This window comes from Aythya marila (genome assembly GCF_965140915.1).
Source record: "Aythya marila genome assembly, chromosome: 2".
NCBI lineage: Eukaryota > Metazoa > Chordata > Aves > Anseriformes > Anatidae > Aythya > Aythya marila.
Window position 1 is genome coordinate 1,133,102 of NC_139043.1, and position 20,178 is coordinate 1,153,279.

General features: G+C 52.5%; 1 protein-coding gene across 4 annotated transcripts in view; it reads right to left on the minus strand.

The window, feature by feature from the left end:
• Positions 1-525: 525 nt before the first annotated feature.
• The window catches only part of DHX30 (DExH-box helicase 30), a 30,634-nt gene continuing 10,981 nt past the window's right edge, over positions 526-20,178 (minus strand). For all 4 annotated transcript variants that reach the window (XM_082752389.1, XM_082752390.1, XM_082752388.1 and 1 more), the window contains 18 exons: positions 18,938-19,068; positions 16,567-16,677; positions 14,536-14,891; positions 13,322-13,448; positions 12,543-12,692; positions 11,727-11,879; positions 9,378-10,199; positions 7,365-7,443; positions 6,433-6,537; positions 5,215-5,390; positions 3,961-4,167; positions 3,494-3,575; positions 2,786-2,979; positions 2,538-2,697; positions 2,115-2,272; positions 1,824-1,927; positions 1,520-1,659; positions 526-857 (listed from right to left, as the gene is read on the minus strand). In XM_082752389.1, the coding sequence (XP_082608515.1) occupies positions 622-857; positions 1,520-1,659; positions 1,824-1,927; positions 2,115-2,272; positions 2,538-2,697; positions 2,786-2,979; positions 3,494-3,575; positions 3,961-4,167; positions 5,215-5,390; positions 6,433-6,537; positions 7,365-7,443; positions 9,378-10,199; positions 11,727-11,879; positions 12,543-12,692; positions 13,322-13,448; positions 14,536-14,891; positions 16,567-16,677; positions 18,938-19,068 (3,491 nt within the window). In that variant the 3' untranslated portion in view covers positions 526-621. The remainder of the gene's footprint in view (positions 858-1,519; positions 1,660-1,823; positions 1,928-2,114; positions 2,273-2,537; positions 2,698-2,785; positions 2,980-3,493; positions 3,576-3,960; positions 4,168-5,214; positions 5,391-6,432; positions 6,538-7,364; positions 7,444-9,377; positions 10,200-11,726; positions 11,880-12,542; positions 12,693-13,321; positions 13,449-14,535; positions 14,892-16,566; positions 16,678-18,937; positions 19,069-20,178) is intronic.

Sequence of the window (20,178 nt, forward strand, 5' to 3'; positions counted from 1 at the left end):
TCACATCTCACACTCATAACGCCACGACTGCGCTCGCGCTGTGGGGCGGCAGGGCCCCGCTGTGAGGCTCGGATCCCGCGTGGAACAAACGTCGCCTCCGGCACCTTCGGGGCTTCCTCCCCTCCGACGTCCTCGGGGCACGGAGGGGTGCGAGGAGGAGATCTCCACCCTGCGCCGCTGCATCCACGCTCTGCCCGGCCCCCGGCGCAGGCACAGGCGAGCCGAGGCATCCGTCCTCCTCTTGAGCCCGGAGTAGCTCTCGAACCAGAGCTGCTCCTGCCCGGCCCTGTGGGGATGGGGCGGAGGACGGCCGGCAGCAGCCGTGTCCTTGCTTTCCAGTTCCAGTTCAGGGACTGACGCCGTCGGAGCGGAGGAGGTGGGGGGTCCACGAGGCTGGCCGCAGGGTCCATCGGCGCTCGCAGTCCGTCCCAGGCGGCGCGACGCTGGTTCTTCCTACACGGTGCCCATGCACGGAGCCGACAGCAGGAGATTCAGACAACATTAATCTTCTAGGATGGAGAGAGATGACTTCACAAGGGATAAATAGAACTTTTATTTAAATAAACATTTGTGAACATCTTTATACAAATTACAAGTCCCCACACAATCCTCCAGCTCCGCCTAAGCGCCAAAGCTGCCAGGAGGGCCTTTGAGCAGATCCACCAGGATGTCGAGCAGCTGGCTGTGCTGGTGGTGCAGGTCCCCGGGGATGGCTGCCATCTCATAGCACAGGCACGTCTCCACCATCTTGGAGAGCGACACGCGGAAATCACGCAGGAGGCGGATGGTGTAGGAGTCTCCCTCCAGCACCAGGAGGTCGCTGTCTGTCAGGGAGACTGTTGCTCGCCAGCCATCATCTTGGTGGGGAGAAGAGAGCGGGTGAGAAGCAGGCAGGGTGAGGAGCTGTTCTGGTGCTGTCCGCTCCACCAGGGGCAGCGCAGGTCCACCCCACGCTCATTTCAGCCCCGTCTGGGGGATTTATCGGGCCAAAGCGTTCCCCCAAAAGCCTGGCAGAGCTCTGACCCATCACACCAGGATCCTTCCCCGCTTCCCACAGCTGACAGCCCATGGCACAGCGTCTGTGCTCTAGGGCTGAGCCCAACTGCGGCAGCACCCAAACCCCAGGGGCTAAAACAACACACGCCAGGCTCCCTCCCAGTCCAGTTTCCTTCCCAGTGCTGGCTGAAGACCAGCCCGACACCTCCTTCCCCAAGGATGAGCCTCCAGGCAAAGCTTGCTCAGCCTGCCTTTGGCTCGGTTACCTCCCTGCAGAGCTACTGCCAAGAGCAGCTCGCAAATGACTGCGTTTGTGGGCCCAGGACAACAAAACAACACCCAAATCCAAAGCAAAAGGCTCAAAAAGCAGGGTGAGAGAGCTGGCCAAGAAGGCCGAGCTGCTACGCAGTGGAGACCAGGGGTAGCCAAGTCACAGCCCCTCCAGCTGCGGTCCTTATGAAGGAAGAGGGTGCCTGGGGTGGCAGCAGCAGCACGAGGAGGTGCAGGTGTTTGTAGCACTCACCTCGGACGTGGATGTCTGTGTCGGTCATGAGCAGCACAGCCAGCGGGTGGACCTGCGAGGAGTCCCGCACAAACACGCCGCCGTTGGACTTCACGGCCATGAAGTACGTTAGCCAGCGGCTGTACAGCTTGGAGGCCTCCCTGCAGAGGGGAAGAGCTTCATCAGGCACAGCCAGAGGTGTTTCACGCTCCGGTACAGGCACACGAGCCTGAGGCACTGCCAGGGTCCTCAGCACAGCCCAGTGGTGCTGGGAAGCCAAGCGCATGGAGCCACCACCCCCTGTTCACACACGTGGGCCCCTCACCTGTTGATCGTTGACTTGTGGAGCAGCACGGTGCCCGCCTTTGTCCGGTAGGCGTAGCTGTTGGGTTTGAACTTCCCTTGGCGGGTCACTTTGCCTTGTCTCACCTGAAAAGAGAGCAGCTCAGGCATCTGCACAGCACGCAGGCACTGCCCACCAGCAGGCCAGCCCGAGTTTCCCCTCAACTGTCTCAAGAGAGCACAAGATTCGTGTCACTGGCACCTCCACGCCTCCCTGCGCTACCCACAGCGACCAGCAAGCCCGGGAGAGCGACTGCAGAGCGGGAGCCGGTACCTGGATGAGGTTGGGGTAGAGCCCAGCCATGAGCACTCCCTTGACCAGTTCCTCCTCCTCACTGTACTGGTTACATACGGAGGAGGGCATGGTGCAGTCGGACGGGGACGACACCAGGAAGGCTTCGTAGAGGTTCTCCGAGAACTGCTTGACAAGGCCTGCGGGGAGGAGACGGCACCAGTGAATCACCCACCACGAAGTGACCTCAGCAGGGGAGCTCCAGCTCCAGCCTCAGCACCAGGACAGGAGGAAAAATTCCTGCCTGGGGCCTCCCCAGGGCTGTATCTGGGCTCCTGAGAGCCAGCAGCAGAACTCGCACCCACCCCAGGATTTGTCTGCCCAGCATCCCCATTCCTGCACCGTGCCCTTCCCCAGTGCTTCGGCCTCTTCAGGGGAAGGAAGGGAGAGGCCTCAGAGACTCACCATTGATGAAGCGAAGGCTGGGGCCGTACAGGTAGTAGTCCTGCAGGTAGTTATCCCTGGCACGGCTGTCCCTGCGTCTCAGCACCTCCTCCCAGCCCGCCACAGCTCTGACAAAGGCAAGGTGATCGCTCCCGCTCTCCCGGCTCAGAACAGCCTTGGCCTGGGCGACAGACACGCGGGGTGAGTCAGGCAGCAGCCCCCTCTCCCCCCGATTTTTCTGCTTCCCTTTATCTAGGAGGGCTCCTCACCTTGTCCACCTCCGCACGGTTTTGCAGGCTGCTGCTGAAGGGGTCCCGGGTGAGGCAGGACACGATGACGAGCAGGGGGTGGAGGCAGCGGTAGATGGAGGCCAGGACGATCGCCTTGGCCAGCCGGGGATCCGTGGAGATCTGGGCCAGGCGTTTGCCCAGCGTGGTGAGGGCTTCTCGCTGGTCCAACACTCCTGCAACAGAGCCGCCCACGAGGGCACAGCCGTCAGCTCCAAGGGGGCCAAAAGGGGCAGCCAGCCAATTTTGGGAGCTGCCAGGAGAGCCCTCCCACCCGGCTAGTGTGACCTGCCCAAGAGGCACACAGCACAGGCACCCAGAACCTCCCACCCCCAGGGTGAAGGACCCGAGACCAGAGAAGAGGCTGGGACAGCCAAACGATGACCAACGTGACCCCAGATGTGGACCCCTGGTCACAGTTTTCCTTCTTTTTCTGTGCTCCCCATTTTATTTATTTACTTATTTTTAATTTGGAAAGTTCTCTCCACTCCTTGAGCAGAGCCGTGTGGGAAATAAAGCAGCACCACAACGCGTGCAGTTGGAGAAGCCCCCACCAGCTGCCATCCCTATCGAGGGACAATCCTGCCCAGTCCGTCCCGCGGGATCCCGTGCCAACTCTCACTTCCCACTTTCAGACAGCAAACCCGTTTGTTTCCGTCACGCCCACACCAGGACACAGCCTTAGCTCACCGATCTCCTGCAGCAAGATCACTGCTTCATCCACAGCTTTGATGTCAGGGCTGTCCAGAGCCTTGGACAGAAATTCAACCGCCTGCAACACACAATGGAGAATGGGGAGTGGAGGGGAAGGCACGTTTCCCAGACCAGAGAGCGGGAGAGCCTCCAGGAGCCCACTGCTCTGCCCCACGGCCACAAGTTCCCCTCCTCGTACGCCTACAGCAATATGAGCTCGGTCCTCTCCATCTCTGCACAGTGCCTTTTAGACACACTCTGTGATCTAGATAAGCTACGTTACGTCCTGGTCTTAACTTCACTAGAAAGCAGCGCGTTTAGGAAAGCAAGAACTAGAGTCAGCAGCGTCTTGGGTTTTTCCTACTCGTGTTTGTGGTCAAATCTCATCTCTAGAACTGGCACCAGGCAGATCACATTCTGCTGGCTCAGTCAGATGCAGTCTTGCAGGCGTGTATTGTGCTTACTGTTTTTTCTGGCATGTGGATCTTGGCCTGAACCACCAGGTTCTCCAGTGGGGTGCGTAGGATCTCTGGAACCTGGTAAGTTGGCATCTTGTCCAGGCGGCTGCGAGGGAAGAGGTGATAGGCAAATCCTGACTGGCAGCGGCCAGCACGCCCCCGCCTCTGCACGACGTTCGACTTGGACACCCACACTGTCTCCAGGCAAGACACCTGGAGAAGGAGGAGAAGAATTAGGTGTGGATACTCTCACAGCTCTCTCCGCTTTGAACGAAGCCTCCCACCTGGCCCACGGACCTCAGGAATTCCTCAGGACCAGTCAACCACGCTGCTAAAGGGGAAGAGAAACCCTTGCTCTTATTATCCTGCATCCTGCAGTGCTGCTGGCAGAGGCCTGAGCCGCTCAGCACATGGGTGAGACCTGGATGCCACCTGCTGGATGCTGGCCTCGTCTCCACACCGCAGTGTCCTGCTGGGAGCTGCCCCAGGGCCAGGTCCCAGCCTCCTGCTGCATGCACAGACACTGTGGGGCCTGCTGGGAACTGCCCTGCGAGATGAACTGGGTTAAAACTGGGCAAATATAAAAAAGCCTGCTTTAAAACTAGATCTGTTCCAAGGCATGAGTCATCACCTGGCCCTGGGAGATGTTCTGACACAGGGAAGGGAAGGGGCAGCAGTACACAGCCAGGATCCCTCCCGCCAAGAGCAGCGGTGGCACAGCTGCCTTCAGGCTGTGACAAAAACGGACTCCCAGGGAGCTTTGTAAGGCCTGATGCCACCAGAAACGCAGCCTGAGCACTGCACCACCCCTCTTACAGCTGACTAAAAAGCTCAGTGGGGTCAAGACGGCTTCAAAGGAGCAGCACCCAGTAGGTCAGAGCTGCCTTGGTTGGGTAAAAGAGGCTTATGACAAAACCATAGAAAAAGGCAGAGAAAATGGAAAAGTTACAAACGTTAAGGGTGTTAAAGAGAGCTGGGAAGTGATGGGATTTGCCTGAAATTTCTTTGAAGATACCAGGCTCCTGCCTGTTCAGCAGAAGCTGCTGAGAAGCCTGGCAGGGAACTTGCTGAAGGCAAACGCTGCGAACGATGAGTCAGAAATCAGGCCGCAGACAGGGACACGGGGCCAGCACCCCAGGGGCCGAAAGGGAAGTGGTTACCATCCCCTTCTGTGGTTTCTCAAACGCGGCTCTGAAAACATCCACGAGCTCCAGCACATCCCAAAGGCACCCAGCAGAGGCGAGAAGGGATCATCAGTACCTTGGTCTTTAGGTCGTAGCGCTCCTCCTTGTGCGTGCCGCTGTCCACCACGTGGACGATGTCGTTGATGGTGATGGAGGTCTCAGCGATGTTGGTGGCCAGGACGATCTTCCTGACGCCAGGGGGAGGCCGCTGGAAGATGTTTTGCTGGTCCATCATGGGGATGTTAGAGTGCACTAGGAGATAAAAACCATCAGTCAGCCCTGCCCTGCCTCAGTGCTTTGCCGTAAAGGCCAGGGTGAGCCAAGATCCTCAGCCCTCCTGTGCCATCAGCTCCCACTTCCAGAAATATGGGGCAGGGAAGCCACTCGTAATGCCACCAGCCACTGTCAGCAGTTTCCTGCCAGACAGACCTCGGGGAAAAAAGAAGCAAGTGAAATAAAACGTTCACACCACCTCTGAACCCCTCCTACTGCATGGAGGTGAATGGCACCACCAGAATATCTCTGTCCCACTCTCTTCTTCCAGAGTCCAGTTTTGTGGCTTCCCCTTTCCAAAAGGTCTCTGGGGCAGGGGGATGGGGTACCCTCAACATCATCTGCTCTAACTTTCCAAAAATGATCTTTGACAAGGGCCTATAACTCTTGGATATCAGATTTTCCACACTACAGATCAGCGATGCAGAGAAATTCCCACCAACTGCCCCGAACAGCAGGGGAGCAGAAGAACGTGCAGTTTGCACAGAAAAACACCTGCGTTTTTTTAGCAGCTGAGCTGTTCAAAGTCACACCCCTCCTGACCTTATTTGACACTGAATAGGGAGGACTGTTAAAAAACAAACAAAGAACCAAACCAACCAAAAATTCTTTGAAGCCTCACAGGGTAATCCTGGCTTTGGTTTTACATTTCCCTCCCGGGATGCAGAACATCACATTCACTAGCAGAAGATGAACCACGGAGCACACCTCCACCCCACAAAACAAGTCCCAAAGAGCTTTTCTATTTAGGCTCAGCATGCAGCTACAGCAGGGCAGAACTCGGCAGTTTCCTCCTTGCCTACATCTGCATTGCTGGAGGCAGACAGGAAGCCAGTTTCTTTAATCACCCGCTGCTTAGGATAGCCTCTGCTGGGAGTTAGTTGTGCTTTACATACGCCTTTGCATACATCAGAGCACACAAACTTGCTCTGTTATCTGTGTGCAACAGCTGAAGGGGTTGATCAAGTCAATTGGCCTCTCCTCCCGAATCCTGGGGAGAAATCTGGCCCTGCCATCTCACCTGGTAAGACGAGGTACCGGCTGTTCTGAGACCCCAGCATCTCCAGCAGGCGCTGCTGCACTCCCTTGATTTCCTGCCAGCCAGGGAGGAAGCAGAGGATCCCACCTGTAACACAGCAACAACACCTAACCTAGCAATCCAAGAGCAATTTCCATCCTAGAGACTCAGAAACTGCAGACAGGACCTCTTATTCCCAAGCCCACAGAACCCTTAGCCCAAAAAACCCAAAGAGAAGCAAGGGCCAGGGCTGGGATGCCCCCTGCCAGCTGAGGAAACCTGCACCCCTCTCATCACAAACCAGTCACAGATGCAGCCGTGAGGGAAGTCAGACCCAGGGAAATGTCCCCTGCCTGCCTGCTCGGCTGTACCTGCCTCTGTCAACTCCTCAAAAGTTTGAAGGTAAAAGGAAACAAGGCTGGCTGTGTTCTGGGAGTGAATGCCTTTGAAGAGCTTTAAGTGTTTCCAAGCTAGTAGAAACCATCTGAAAAATCCTCCCTTCACAGAAATACCATCTCCCAGGGAAGGAAATCCTCCCAGGACAGGAAAATAACTGCACTGAGCAGCACGAGGCTGCAGATGCTGCTGCACAGACACAGTTTCAACCCAGGAGCGGGGTCTCTCAGGACACCAGGACCTCGAGGTACACCGACACGGGAATCAGCAACCAACCCGGCTTCCAGACAGCTTTCCAAACTCCAGCAGAGGGGTTTGCATAACTGCCTGGAGCACCAGTCACCTTAACCTCCACCTCAGGCATGAGGACTCATACATCATCTTAGCCAAAGAATTAGGTCACAGCAGACTGAGACCACTCAGCTCACCAGGAATTCCAGAACTCAGCACATTTCTTCTGCACAGGGGCTGTGCTCTGCAGGTACCATTTTTTTCCCCCAGAAAAAAAGGAAAGGGGAAGGGGGAAAAGCAGAACCTACCTGGTTCTCCGTGGGCGTCAATCTGGAGTACGAGGTCGGTGATCAGATCGAGGTCGAGGACGCATTCGTCATCTGATTGCTGGATAAAACAGAAGCACGGTGAGGACAACTCGTGAGACAGGCACCAAGGGAGCTGACTGGGGAAGGCGCCCTCGGAGCTCTGCTGTTTGGAATCGGAGGTGGTCTCACGGGCACAGAGACGTGCCTGTCTCAGCCACAGCGATCTCATTCAGTGGTGGAGTATAAAAGCTTTGGTGTTGGGAGAAAAATGGGCAGCAGAGCCGTGCCGTGGGGTGTGAAAAGCTCCCAGGTGACTCTGACCTTGTGTGGGATCTGCTGCTGCAACCCAACGCGCGCAGATCCACGGGGCCCAAAGGATTCATCCCCGGGTACTGAAGAGCTGGGTGATGTGACTGCAAAATCCTCTGTTATTTCTTAACGGGCTGGGGAATCTGCAGAGGTCCCAGCTGACTGGGAGCGTGCCCATGTCACTCTCATGCTCATGACCCTGGCTACTCCAGGCAGTCAAAACCAACACGGGTTCATGAGGACAACCTGTGCCTTACTAGCCTGATACCCCTTTATGATGAAGTTGCCTGCCCGGTGGGGTTTGGGGATTTTGGCAGACTTTGTGACTGTCTCTCAGTGTCCTCCTGGCCAAAGCGCCCAGCACTGCTGCAGTCACACCTCACGCACTGAGCACTGTTTATCTGTTACGTTCTGGGGCCTGAAAATATGGATGTGCCCAAAGAAGGACAACAAAGCAGTGAAAGGGCTCGAGGGCATGGCTTATGAGGAGCAGCTGAAGATATTTGGTTTGCTCAGCTTCGAGAGGAGAGCGAGGGGTGACCTCGTGTCCTGGTTTTGGCTGCTGGGGGGGTTAAAGCACGACACCACGCTGCTGCCTACAGCTTCCTCGAGAGGGGGAGCAAGGGGATGGCTTAGAGCTGCGTCAGGGGAAGTTCAAACTGGACATTAACAAAAAAATCTTCACTCAGAAGGTGGTCAGGCACTGGGACAGGCTCCCCGGGGAAGCAGTCACAGCCCCGAGCCGTTGGGTGTTCCAGCAGCTCGTGGACAATGCTCCCAGATGAATGTTTAACCCTCAGGTTGCCCTGTGTGCAGGCAGGAGGAGGACTGACAACCACCATGGGTTCTCTCCCGCAGCTCAGGAGGTTCTGGGAGTGCAGGAGGACACACACAGATAAATAAGCAGCCATGCAGCAGACAGCAGAAAGGTGCACAGCCTTCCCAAGCGTCTTCTGGAGCAAGCAGATGCCTGTTCTTGGATGGCCTCCCCAGGACGAGGAGCCAGGAAGCTCAGGAGCCTGGGTTTGGCTCCATCTGGCACCCGCCCTGGTCACCACTGCTGCCAGTTTCCTCAGCTGAGGAGTGAGAATGTGCAGTCCCTTTCCTGCTCTCCAGACTTGGAAGCTGTACCTCTATTGAACAGCACCTCACGAGTAGCTAAAGTGAAATTTGGGAGGGCAAAACCAGGCCTTCCAATCCACCAGGCACAGAGCAGCAGCTGTTGTCTCAGTAATTTGGAATTTAAGTCAGGTCAGCTTAAAAAGAGCAGGGGAAGAACCCAACCAGCCACGAGAGGAACAGGAAGATGGCCCTGAACACCAGGGGCCACCCTCAGCAAGTCTGCTGATGACACAAGGCTGGGAGAAGTCCTTGATACAACCAGGTGGTCGCTCAGCCACCAGGAGGAACCTCCTCAGGCTGACAGAAACCTCACCAGGCTGAGCAGGGAAAGGTCAAACAAACTTCCCCTTACAGAGGGACAAGAGTAACTTAAATTTGAAGTCGCCTTTATCCGTAAATTAATTAAAATACAAGGGATTCTGCTAAGCTGATCTTAGCTCAGGAGGATTGACCTGGAATTAAAGCTCAGCAAACAATGCCCAAGGGCCACAGGACGAGGGAGCGGCTCCAGGCCCTGCAGATACACCCGAAACCAGCCCCTGACCCGAGGGGAAGAGCTTCAGCACCACGCTGCACACCCACCTTTATCTCGTAGTGCCGGTGTCGGTGCCGACCAAGCTTGGCCAGGATCTCTTCGAGATAGTACTCCTTCACCGGGTACATGAAGCCCGGCACCTTGACCACGGGGCAATCCCCGAAATAATGCGAGAAACGCTGATTGTCTCCCGTGGCGCTCATCAAAACCAGGCGCAGGTCGGGGTTGAGCTTCTGGATGCCCTTCAGCAGGATGAGCAGGAAATCCGTGTTGACGTCTCGCTCGTGGACCTCGTCCACCACCACGTGGCTGACGCCCTCCAGGCTGGGGTTGCCCTGCAGCTTGCGCAGCAGGATGCCCACGGTGCAGAAGAGCAGGGCTCCCCCCCGGGCGGGGGGCTTGCTCTCCAGTCGCACCTGGTAGCCCACGTTCTTCCTCATGTTGGGCCCCAGCTCCTGCGCCACGCGCTGGGCCACCGAGATGGCGCTGATCCTCCTGGGCTGGGTGATGACCACGTTGCAGCGGGCGCCGCGCCCCTCCAGGATGTAGTGTTCCAGCAGGAGCTGAGGGATGCGCGTGGTTTTCCCGCAGCCCGTGTCTCCTGCTATCACGACCACGGGGTTCTGCTCGATGGCCGAGAGGATGGTGTCCTTGTGAGGATCCACCGGCAGCGGGTGGCTCTCCTGCCACGAGGATCCCCTCCTTTTCCAGAGGGCCAGCAGGTTCTGGCTAAGGCGCACCTCCTCCGCCTCCAGCATGGGGATGTAGGTCTTCCCCGTGATGGCATCGCTGATCGCACCCGATTCCTTGCTCAGGTTCATCATGTCGTCAGCAATCCGGGGCCTGGATTCCCTGATGTCCACTGGGTACTGGGGGGAGAAGGAGAAAGGTGTGAGGGGACAAGAAGCTCGGGAACAGTCCTCAGGAGGACAGAAAAACGAGTGCCTGGAATGGACTCAGCCAGACTGGCTTTGCAGAGCCCACAAAGCTTTACTAAACTCCTCAGGTTTCAGGTAGCCCACCTCCTTTTTTTTTTTTTTTTAAGGTACCTTTCAGGTTTTAGGTAGAAGTAATACTCACTCAAAATAACCTCAACTCAATGCAACTCTGAGCAGCTCCCTGCACTTTCCTCGCTGCATCCCCTGAGGTTTGCAGCCTGCTCTAACAGAAATGTTACGGCCAACAGCTGAACTGACGGGCCCAGAACAGCATCTTGAGCTCTCCAGGTCAGTAGCCACACTGCATGCAGGGGCTGCAACAGCCCCAGAAGTCAGCTTTTTGAAACACTCAGGTTGCACCACCACCCTCCTTTCCCTCAGGAAGCCCGGACATTTAGCTTGCCCGAAACATAAGCGTTCAGCTAAGCCAGAAACATCCAATCTTGGCAAAAGAAAAAAAAAAAAAAAGTAAAATCCTATGGGAATAAGCAAAAGGAGCAACAGCAGGTCAGCAACTGGCTAGAACACAAATCAAAGATGTTCACAGGATTAGGAGTTCAGTGACGGATCGGATCAGTAGCTTTGGGTTCAGCCTTGCTCGGGGTCCCAAGGGCAAGCCTTCCACACAGCGTGACATACACATGGCAGGCAGAGCACAGCCCTTAATTCAGCCACTCTAACAGGTCACTCAGAAATGTCTGCTGCTTTAGGCATGCTTTTGGCTCCCTAGGATACTCCCTACCACTTGGTTTACTTTACAGCATCCCTAAGATTTTATAAACATCCCCAGAGACCTACGGTGTGCTGCACAGTGACTTGCCAGCTTCCAAACAGAGGCATCATTTTTTAATTACTTCAATGAGCTACAGATGTTTATACCTGCACCATGCCCATCCTCACCTTACGCTGGCACTAACTGCTGCTTTGGCACTGAATGCTGCCAAGGAAACCTGTCCTGGCACTGCTTCAGCACCCCTGGGTGTCCACCCCACAGCATGAAGAGACATCTCCTGGGACCTCACTGCCAGGTGCTGGGGATCTGCGCTCATCAATACCTTAGGAGTGCTGTAAGAGACACTCCCAAGGGAAAAATGAAAATTTACCAGCACCTGGTTCTTGTAAAGCAAAAAGATATAACCAGGGTTTTACGTTAGCAAGAGCTGCATAGGGCAGAGGTCATAAGCCTACAGGAGGCAGATATAAGCAAAAACTGCACTTCCCAACACCCCGAAGGCCAAATAACACAGACAAACATCACAAATACATCCAGAGAAGGCCCTCTGCCCAAAAAGGGTCTCCTTCCCCATGGGTCAAAGACTGATCACTTTTGTGACGAAACATCAAGTCGTAAATCCCCCCACCATTTTGGCATGAAGCTCTCAACCCACGTGCACGCAGTCCAAGTTCTGACATTACAGGTGATCAGCACGTGATCTGAGGCACCTGAGGAAGCCTTACGTGATTCAGGTAGTTCTCAATCTTGCGCAGGGTGGCTTCAGGAACTTTGATGTGGCAGGGTTTCCTCTGGTTCTCACCAAGTTCCCGGAGCGAGGTCATGTTGTACATGGCGTGGCTGAGAGGGTTGTTGTTCTTGTCCACTAAGCCAAGGCTCTGCGAAGAGGAGAGGCAAACCAGACCGTCAGACACAAGACTTGCATGCAATTTGCTGGCACGTGTAGGTCCTACAAGTTCTGATGGGTGAACTCCCTACCCCGTAGCTCAAATCTATCACTGCTTGCTTTTGGCATGGCAAAAACATGCTCCTATCACAGCTCTGGTGAAATGGACACTAGAAGCAAGTAGACCCATCAGAAACACAGCAGCCACTCTTGCTGTGGTTCTGGCTCATTATGACAGCTCAGCACTAAGCCCTACACAATCTTCTTGGACTTCTCTGCTGACTCTAAGCGTCTGCAGCAAAACCTAACACAGCAGTGTGGCTACAAGAACAGGAAGGTAAGTCTGTCTTAGTAGGCAGCACTGAGGGGTCCAGGAGAAAAAAGCTAACATTTAGTAGCAATCCCCACACATCCCTCTGTTGAGGGATCAAAACAAGCCCAACAGCCTTCAAGGGGTCATCACAGGGGGATGCCTGAGGGGTACAACAGCAGCTTGGACTGGATCCTAAGGTTTGAAAATGTGTTTATTGAGCATAAAGTCAGAAATAGAAAGTTTTAGGCATCACCACATTAGTTTCAAATCTGGTAAGTGAGGTGCAAGGAACATCTACGTATGACAGATTGGAGATGGGATGTGGGAACCACGCGTGCTTACCTTAAGCTTCTGACAGGCCAACGCCGCTGCTTTGTTTTCTGCCTCCACCTTGCGACGGCCCTTGGCAGCAAAAGTCATGGGACAGGGCCAGCGGAGCGTGAGCTTGCAGATCTTGGTCTTGGTACCTACTGTGCGGAACTGCATGTATTCCTAAAAGGCACGTAACCAACATCAGGTTGGGGGGGTGCTAAGAGCTTCCACGGGCAGAGATTTTTCAAATATACCCTGCTATTTCTAAGCAGAGCTGAAATCAGTTTTATTTTCCAACACTAGAACAGGTTTAGTGCACTAAATTCCACCCCTGAGCTCATGAGTTGAGGGAGGAGTGAGAGCAGCCGGCTGTGAGCAGAACACCCCTGGCAGCACATGGGGTGGAGCCCAGCCTGAGGTCTGGAAGGGAGCTGGGTGACACACACCGAAGGGAAGAATCACCACATACTGCCAGGAGTTGAGGTGTGGAAAGATTCCGTCACTCACACATTTCTCTGAGTAACACCAGCTTGTGCTTGTTGCAGATATTAGGGGAAACGCAAGCTTAGCAGGAGAAAATATTCTCCTTCCTTCACACCAACAGCTCCTCTGTTGGCCTGACCTCAAGTAACAATGTTCCCGGTGCTTCTGTTTCCTTAGCTCCTACCACTAAGACTTTTCTTGCTCTTCAGGCTGATTTTTCTGGGCCTCGTCTCTCCCCAGTTCTCAGCTGCCCTAAGAAGCATCCAAAGAGACCACAGTGAGTCTCTGAGCCTCATCCCCTGCATATCAATCCCCAAGCTCCTTACCTTGACTGTGGAGGAAGATGTGGCGATCTGAATCACTTGGGCCAAGAGATTTTTGGGAAGTGGGAACTGCGTCAGAGCTCGGATGGCAGTGTTGTCATCTGTCATCTCGATGGAACTCCCTCCTCGGCTAGATGGAAGAGGAGAACAGTTGGATATGCAAACAGCCACTCTGTGCTCAGACCCACCTCGCTTCAGGTCTGCGACTAAGATCAAGGTTATCTGTGCCTTCACATCTGAAAAGTCAAGTTGTGCCTTGCTGCTAAAGTCTGTCAGTCCCAGAATAATCACTCAGTGCAGAACTAAAAAGCAAGGAAGCCTTTACACTAGTACTACAAACCAACAGGTTTTAAGTTATTTTTAAAAATAATTACAAAAAGCAACAACAAAAAACATCATTAAGTTATTTCTGAATCCAAAGGTCCTTACTGATTTTTTTTTCTCCCGTTGACTATTAAAATCTAAAATTTGTGCTCATAAAACATGAAGTCAAGAAAGCAACTACGGGGAACTACTGGGATGAAAAGGAGCAGCCTTAATACTGCCCCCAAAACTGTGGGGGTAGGGGTATCAAGAAAGGGACTCCGAACTGCATATGAATGGTTTTCTGGAAATAGAAATTGCTTTAGGCCCAGAAGAATAAGAAAGGGAGCAAATGAGTAGGCAGCACTCAACCCAAAGGAGAGGACTTCAAAGATGACACCTTGACACTCCCCGGTGATTACAGCCAGGTACAAGACCAGGTTGCCCCAATCTCTCTCAGGAAAGAACTGGCACAACATTCATTGTTCAGCTCACCTACAGGTCATGGGATCACAAATCATTTAGGTTGGAAGAGACTACAAGATCAGTTTGTGCCAACCTTTAGCCCAGCACTGCTGAGTCCACCATTAAGCCACGTCACTAAGCTCTACGCCTACACACTTTCTGAAGACCTCCAGGGCTGGTGACTCAACCACTTCTCCGGGCAGCCTGTTCCAGTGCTTCACAACCCTTTTCCTATTACCCAACCTAAATCTCCTGCAACCTAAGGCCATTTCCTCTGTCTTATCACTTAATGCTTGGGAGAAGAGCCCGATCCCCACCTCGTTATAGCCTCCTTAAGGTCACACCAGCAACGTGGAAAGCTGCAGCTCAACTCGGAGGAACCACAGGGCTGCCTCAGCTAAGAAAACCCTTTCTTATTGCCCTGCACCAGCAGCTATCGAAGCCCTTACCTCGCATCTCTGCCTGAGGTTCGAGCATCTTGATGCGCCATAGGTAAATAATCGGAAACATCGATCGCTTCTTCCTCCAGCTCCCCTTCCTCCAGCTCTCCCTCCTCCAGCTCCCCTTCCTCCAGCTCTTCTCTCCGCATCGCTTTAGGCATGCGGCCCTGCTCCATGGGCTGGATGGAGTCGTCCGGCTCCATGCGCCGCCAGCAGGTGGACAAGTCGGCGAGAGAAGGTCCGGACTTGGAGCGCCACTTGCCCTCCGAGCACCACCGCTCATCGGGGCAGCCAAGCTGGTCTGCGAGGAGCCGGTACTTTGCGGCATCAAACAGCTCATTCCTGGGCCCCAGCAAACCCCAGCCCTGCAGGAGAAAAACGCAGTTAGCTGCAGTAAAGGGACAGGGATGGGCAACTGCGGGAAATTAAACATCTGGGAAAGGAGAGAAATGCAGGGGGAATTTCTTCATATCACACAGAAAGAGGAGAGAAAGAACGGGGACTTGCAGAAACAAAAAGCTTTCCTTCAGGTATTACTACTTCAAGGAAATCTGTTTGCTAACCTCCCTTCCCAGAGTACACTTGCTTGGAATCCTGTAGCTTGTTGGACAGGCTGGGCTAGATCTATGGGTATTTTACTAAATATTGTTAAATCCTTTTATTTTATAAGTTCTGAAACACACCTCAGAGCATGGAATGCATCTGTTTGGTAAGGCTAAACCCAAACAAATATAACCTGGGATAACACAAGGTGAGAATTGAGTGAATGGTTCGCTTCCTTTTCTTTTTGCTTTCTTCTCTTTTCAGTCTGCAGAAGCAGTATCAAGATCTCCCAAACCTATTGGGTTTTGAAACAGAAGAGTTCCCAGTTTCTGCTGGCCCACCACCTACGTTCAGGACTGAGCCTTACACAAAGTTCCAGGCATACCTAGATTGCACCATGCACCGAATCCTACCAGACCACTGCAATACATTAAAAGTGACATCTTTGGGCCTCTGAGTGGTGTTATTTTGTGCTGCAGGGGTGCCTAGGACAGCAAGAATTCACTTTGCTAGCTGCTGTACTCTACACTACATTCATCTCCACTCCAATTAACACCACCACTTTTCTTGAATTGGTGACTCTTCACTTAGAGCAGCATCTGTAGCTATTTCTGGAGCTAGGCCTGCACAAGGCCTCCCATTATGAGGGTTTCTCTTGGTTAGAGGTCTAGCTGGCAAAGCACGTGGCTTAAAACTTTGCACGCTTAATCTACAGTCCCAGGGTTATCTTTTTGTCGTTTTCCAGCTCTGACCTGAAAGCACAGTTGAACCATTTCCCAAAATTTAGCGAATAATATTATTGCAAGTGTAGGTGGGACATTTTTCCCCCCTTGAGAACTCCCAGGCTTTCCAAGAAAGCTCAAAACAATGCTTTCATTGAATGTTGATTTGTGAGGATAAAACAAAAATACACCTCCACTGAATGTGAACTGAACGAGCACCGTGCTTCAGGTCAGGCAGTCACTGGAACAAGTTTTGCTAATCACAGGATCAAAGCAACTTGCCTCGTCAGAAGGCAGCTGAAGAAACTGCTAGTTTTAACGCTGCAATCTTTAACTTCTGAAGGCTTAAGTTAAGAACTACATAGCTATTTCTTAATGTAGCTTTCTTGCCCTGCAAACAAATCCAAAAGCTCCTCTTGTCAGAGCACCTGGCATCTTTTCTAGGCTCCTTAGCAGGAAGCGCTGTTCCTACTGCACAGATGAAAGGGAAACTCCAAAAGCAAAGTCACTTGCTCGAGGTTACAGACAGAGATAGTGGGAGAGCTGAGGACAAGATTGCAGCTTATCCTCAGACAGCTGCTGTCACACCACATCTCAGTGCCCTTTAGAACCTCACAGTACTTGCCTGATGGTGGCTGCACACACATCGATCATTTCCAGCCACAAATAAAGAGGTAGATTAGCCCAGCTTTAAACCAGTAAAACAACACACCAAAATGGGCAAAGCCTGCATGCTCAAGGGCTTGGTTCATCAAGCTAAGGGGCAAAAGCTCACCTTGAAGAGCTGGCATGCAGCTGCTGCTGCCTGCCTCTCAGCATCAATCTTCTTGGTCCCATAGCCTTCCACTTCCACGTTCTTAGGCCACTTTATATGCAGAGTGACTTTCTGAAAAGCAAAGATAAGCAGCAAAGTGAGACAGCACAGAGCAATCAACCCCTCCCCTCCACCAGAAGCACCGTTACTTCAAACATCTCTGAACTCTGGATAAAGAAGGTAACTACAAATGAAAATCCCAAACAAACTGCTTGTTGGGTCGCTTTATGGGATGCTCCATCCCAGTACCACACAAACAAAACCTGGAACCAGACACAAGGTGCCCACAGCCACACAGAAGCTGCGTGGCTGAGGCAGGCCCAGGAAGCAGGCTGCTTTCCAGCACAGCACCACGTACCGCGGGCCGGAGCTTCGCAGGTGGCGGTGTGTCAGCCCCGAGGAATCAAATGCCAAGAGCTTGTTACAAGAACAATTCAGTCTCAGGGTAACTGCTCCTGTGTGCACCGCAGCACACCACACCAGAGGAGCAACAAGCACTCTCCAACACATTTCCAGTTGCAACAGCGAGCAAATCTTTCTGCTTCCTTATCCTAGCTTCAATTAGCAGCAGCCTGCCCCGTGGTTACGCAGGCAGGTACCATGCTCCTCAGGCAGAGGAGCAGCAGCCTGCAGCTCGTGCTGCCCGGCACAAGCTGTTACAGAACTAACAGCACCACCAGAGCTCCTCTTCTCCCAGCACAGTTGGTTCCAAGCAGCTGAAAAACCTGCAAAGAACACTGAGAGCTGAACCCTGCCCTTTGGTAAAAACTGCTCCAAAGGAAGAGCTCGCTCGACTCCCGGCCCCGCAGATGCCGCAGCTGAGTTTCTGCAAGGCTCAAAGGAGGGAAATGCCGAAGGAATTCTCTCCCGTTTCTGCAGCAAAGATGAAAGGTGGCATTTAGGTCCGCTGGGAAAACCCCACCTATAAGGCTAGAAAAAAAAAGGCTCCTGACTTTTCAACAGCCTCGATCTGGCTGCCTGCCTGCCTGCCATCTGAATCTCATCTTACTGCACAAAATTGCTACGTATTTTGCCTAAGGACTCTGCATGAAAAGACACAGAGCTGCTGAGAAAAAAAGTTGTCTCGTGAAGGCCGGGTTACTTGGCGCTCACAAAAAAAGTCTTGTCCACTTCCAACCAGGACTTCCCCAGTTTGTCCCACCTGTCCTCCTGTCCCCACACTTCTTCCTGTTATTTTTTTATTTTTGTTTTTTCCCCACCAGCCCTTGTTTTCTACAAGAGCTGCTCTGGTTTTTGTTGTAAGTTTGTTTTTAAGAAATCTAAAGTTATGGACGACGTTAATCTGTGTTAGTGCTAGCAAGAATTTGAACTGATTACAGAGACTAAAAATGATGAGGCACTAGGTATGGCATTCCTAAACAGCAGCTAGGAAGCTGCACTGCTGCTTGAGGAAAGGCAAGTAACGCAGAAACACAAATAATGAAGGAATTCCAAAGCAACCATCAGTAAAGTATTGCCTAAAAGACGCGTATGCTCAGAAAGGATGAGGTAATGAAAAGTGTCTGGGAAGTTTTAAGACAGAATGTTATTGGAAAATGTTAATCCATCAGAACTGAATCTTTTCCTGGAATGTACGTTGCAGCTAAACTTCAGCTGGAAAGGGCTTCTGCTCGAGACAGAGCGAGAGGCCTGGGGCTACAGGGGTTGTACAACAGGAGGAGGCAAAGCCCTGAACACAGAGCACCCGTGAGTTCAGAACTGCTCAATTCCTCGCCGAGATGGGAGGTGAGAGCCTTACATCCAGGCTCCAACTGATTGGCAAAATGTTTGCCTGGAATTCCTCTGGTTCATTTACCTACAACAAGCACCTCTGTATTTAACTTTGCTCTTCAGTACTACTAGAAGCCTCCCTCCATTCCAAGCAAATTCATCTCTTCTTATTGCAATTTTAGGCTTTCTTAGGCTTTTTTCTATTCGAATATAGAAACAAAATGTAGCCCTAAGGTCTGACACATAGCACTGAATTACTGTTTTCTAAGGCAGTAGGTTACAAAGCCCAACACACTCGACAGCAAACTACGTGTCCTCCTGCTAAGGAAAGCCCGTTAAAGGACAAAAAGAGCAAAAATTCATCCTTCCACAAACAAAAGGAGGTGGACAGCACCTACATTTACATACGTGTTGAAGCACGTGAAAACAGAGAAGCAGGAAAAAGTGAGGAAATCTTGTTTGAAAGATCACAGTACAATTTTTACATGGACTTTATGTGCTAGAACTTTCTCTACTAAAGGGTTCCTTCCAGGTTTAGCAGTGTTCCTGGCTCATTCACACCATACCCACCTACCACCAGTGCCTGGTGCAAGAGGATTACCTTTTTTCTCGGCCCATTCGTGTGGATGTATACCAGTTTGTCCCTTGCATGAGAAATGCCCAGGGCTCGTCCAATCACGCTGTTGAGCAAGTTTTTAGGCTGTGGAAATTCCTTCAACAAGTCTCTGGAATCTAAAAAAGAAAAAAAAAAAAAAAAAAAAAAAAAAAAACAGAAGAGCTAAATGTCTTACAATTCTTGTGCAGTCCTGTTCAAAGACATGTCCTAACACCTGCTTCGCTGTGGCTCTGGGAGCGTAAATGTCTGTAGGGCTACAGACAGGGCAGCAGGCAGAAGCTCAGAGGTTCACCAACGTCTCCAGGCTTCAGCAGAACAGCACGCAGGAGTGCAAAGTCTCCTGAGCACCAAACGTGAGATAATACAGCATTGTTGGACATTTTGGAAATGCAGCATCACCAACACTTCTCCTGAAACGCAGAGATTGCTTTTCCCCTCCTTTCAAAGCACGAATTTAAAATTTCCAGTTAAAAGTGCAGCGCTGACAATCTAACTCAGTGCTAGCCCTAACTCAGCGATACTAAAAAGTCTTTCCAAACCATTGTGATTTTGTTTTCCCCCCAAAAAAAACACGGTATCACCAGAAAAACCGTCAGACAAAATACACCCAGCTGAACCCGAATGCAAACAGCCTAGCACAGAACTCGGAGCCGGTGCCATTCCCTCGCTGTGAAGGCAGAAGTGGCTCTGTTGCCATCCTTCGGCGTCAGAAACAAACTGAGCAGTAAGCATCTCGAACAGACTTTGGGATTTGCAGCCGCCTCCTCAGCCACGCGTGCCACCTCGGGGTTACACCGGGGGGCTCGACAACACGCAAAGTGACTCCTTCGAGCCGCTCGTCGGGAACTGAAAACGTAAAAGAACATTTTGGGAGTGCAAGGAACAGGAGAAGGGAAAGGGATCTCCCATCCCGCAAGGGCAGAACTCCATTAATATCTCCTCGCCGACCACCACCAGGGCTGGGGATTACTTTTCAGAAGTGGGACCCACGAGGACCATCGGGGCAGCACGACACAACCGCAGGAATCGGGGATTCCTGATGGAGCTACTAAATTGAGGAGTGAGAAGCAGCCCGTCCATGGCACTCAGAGCATCACCGAGAGCTGCCGTTGCATTTTCCTAAAATCTCTGATTGCAGAGCTGCTGTAATGAAGCTAGACAGAACGGCCTCCAAAGCAGGAAGTATTTAAGTGAAGAGCCCTGCGATGTGGGCATAGCGAGGCACT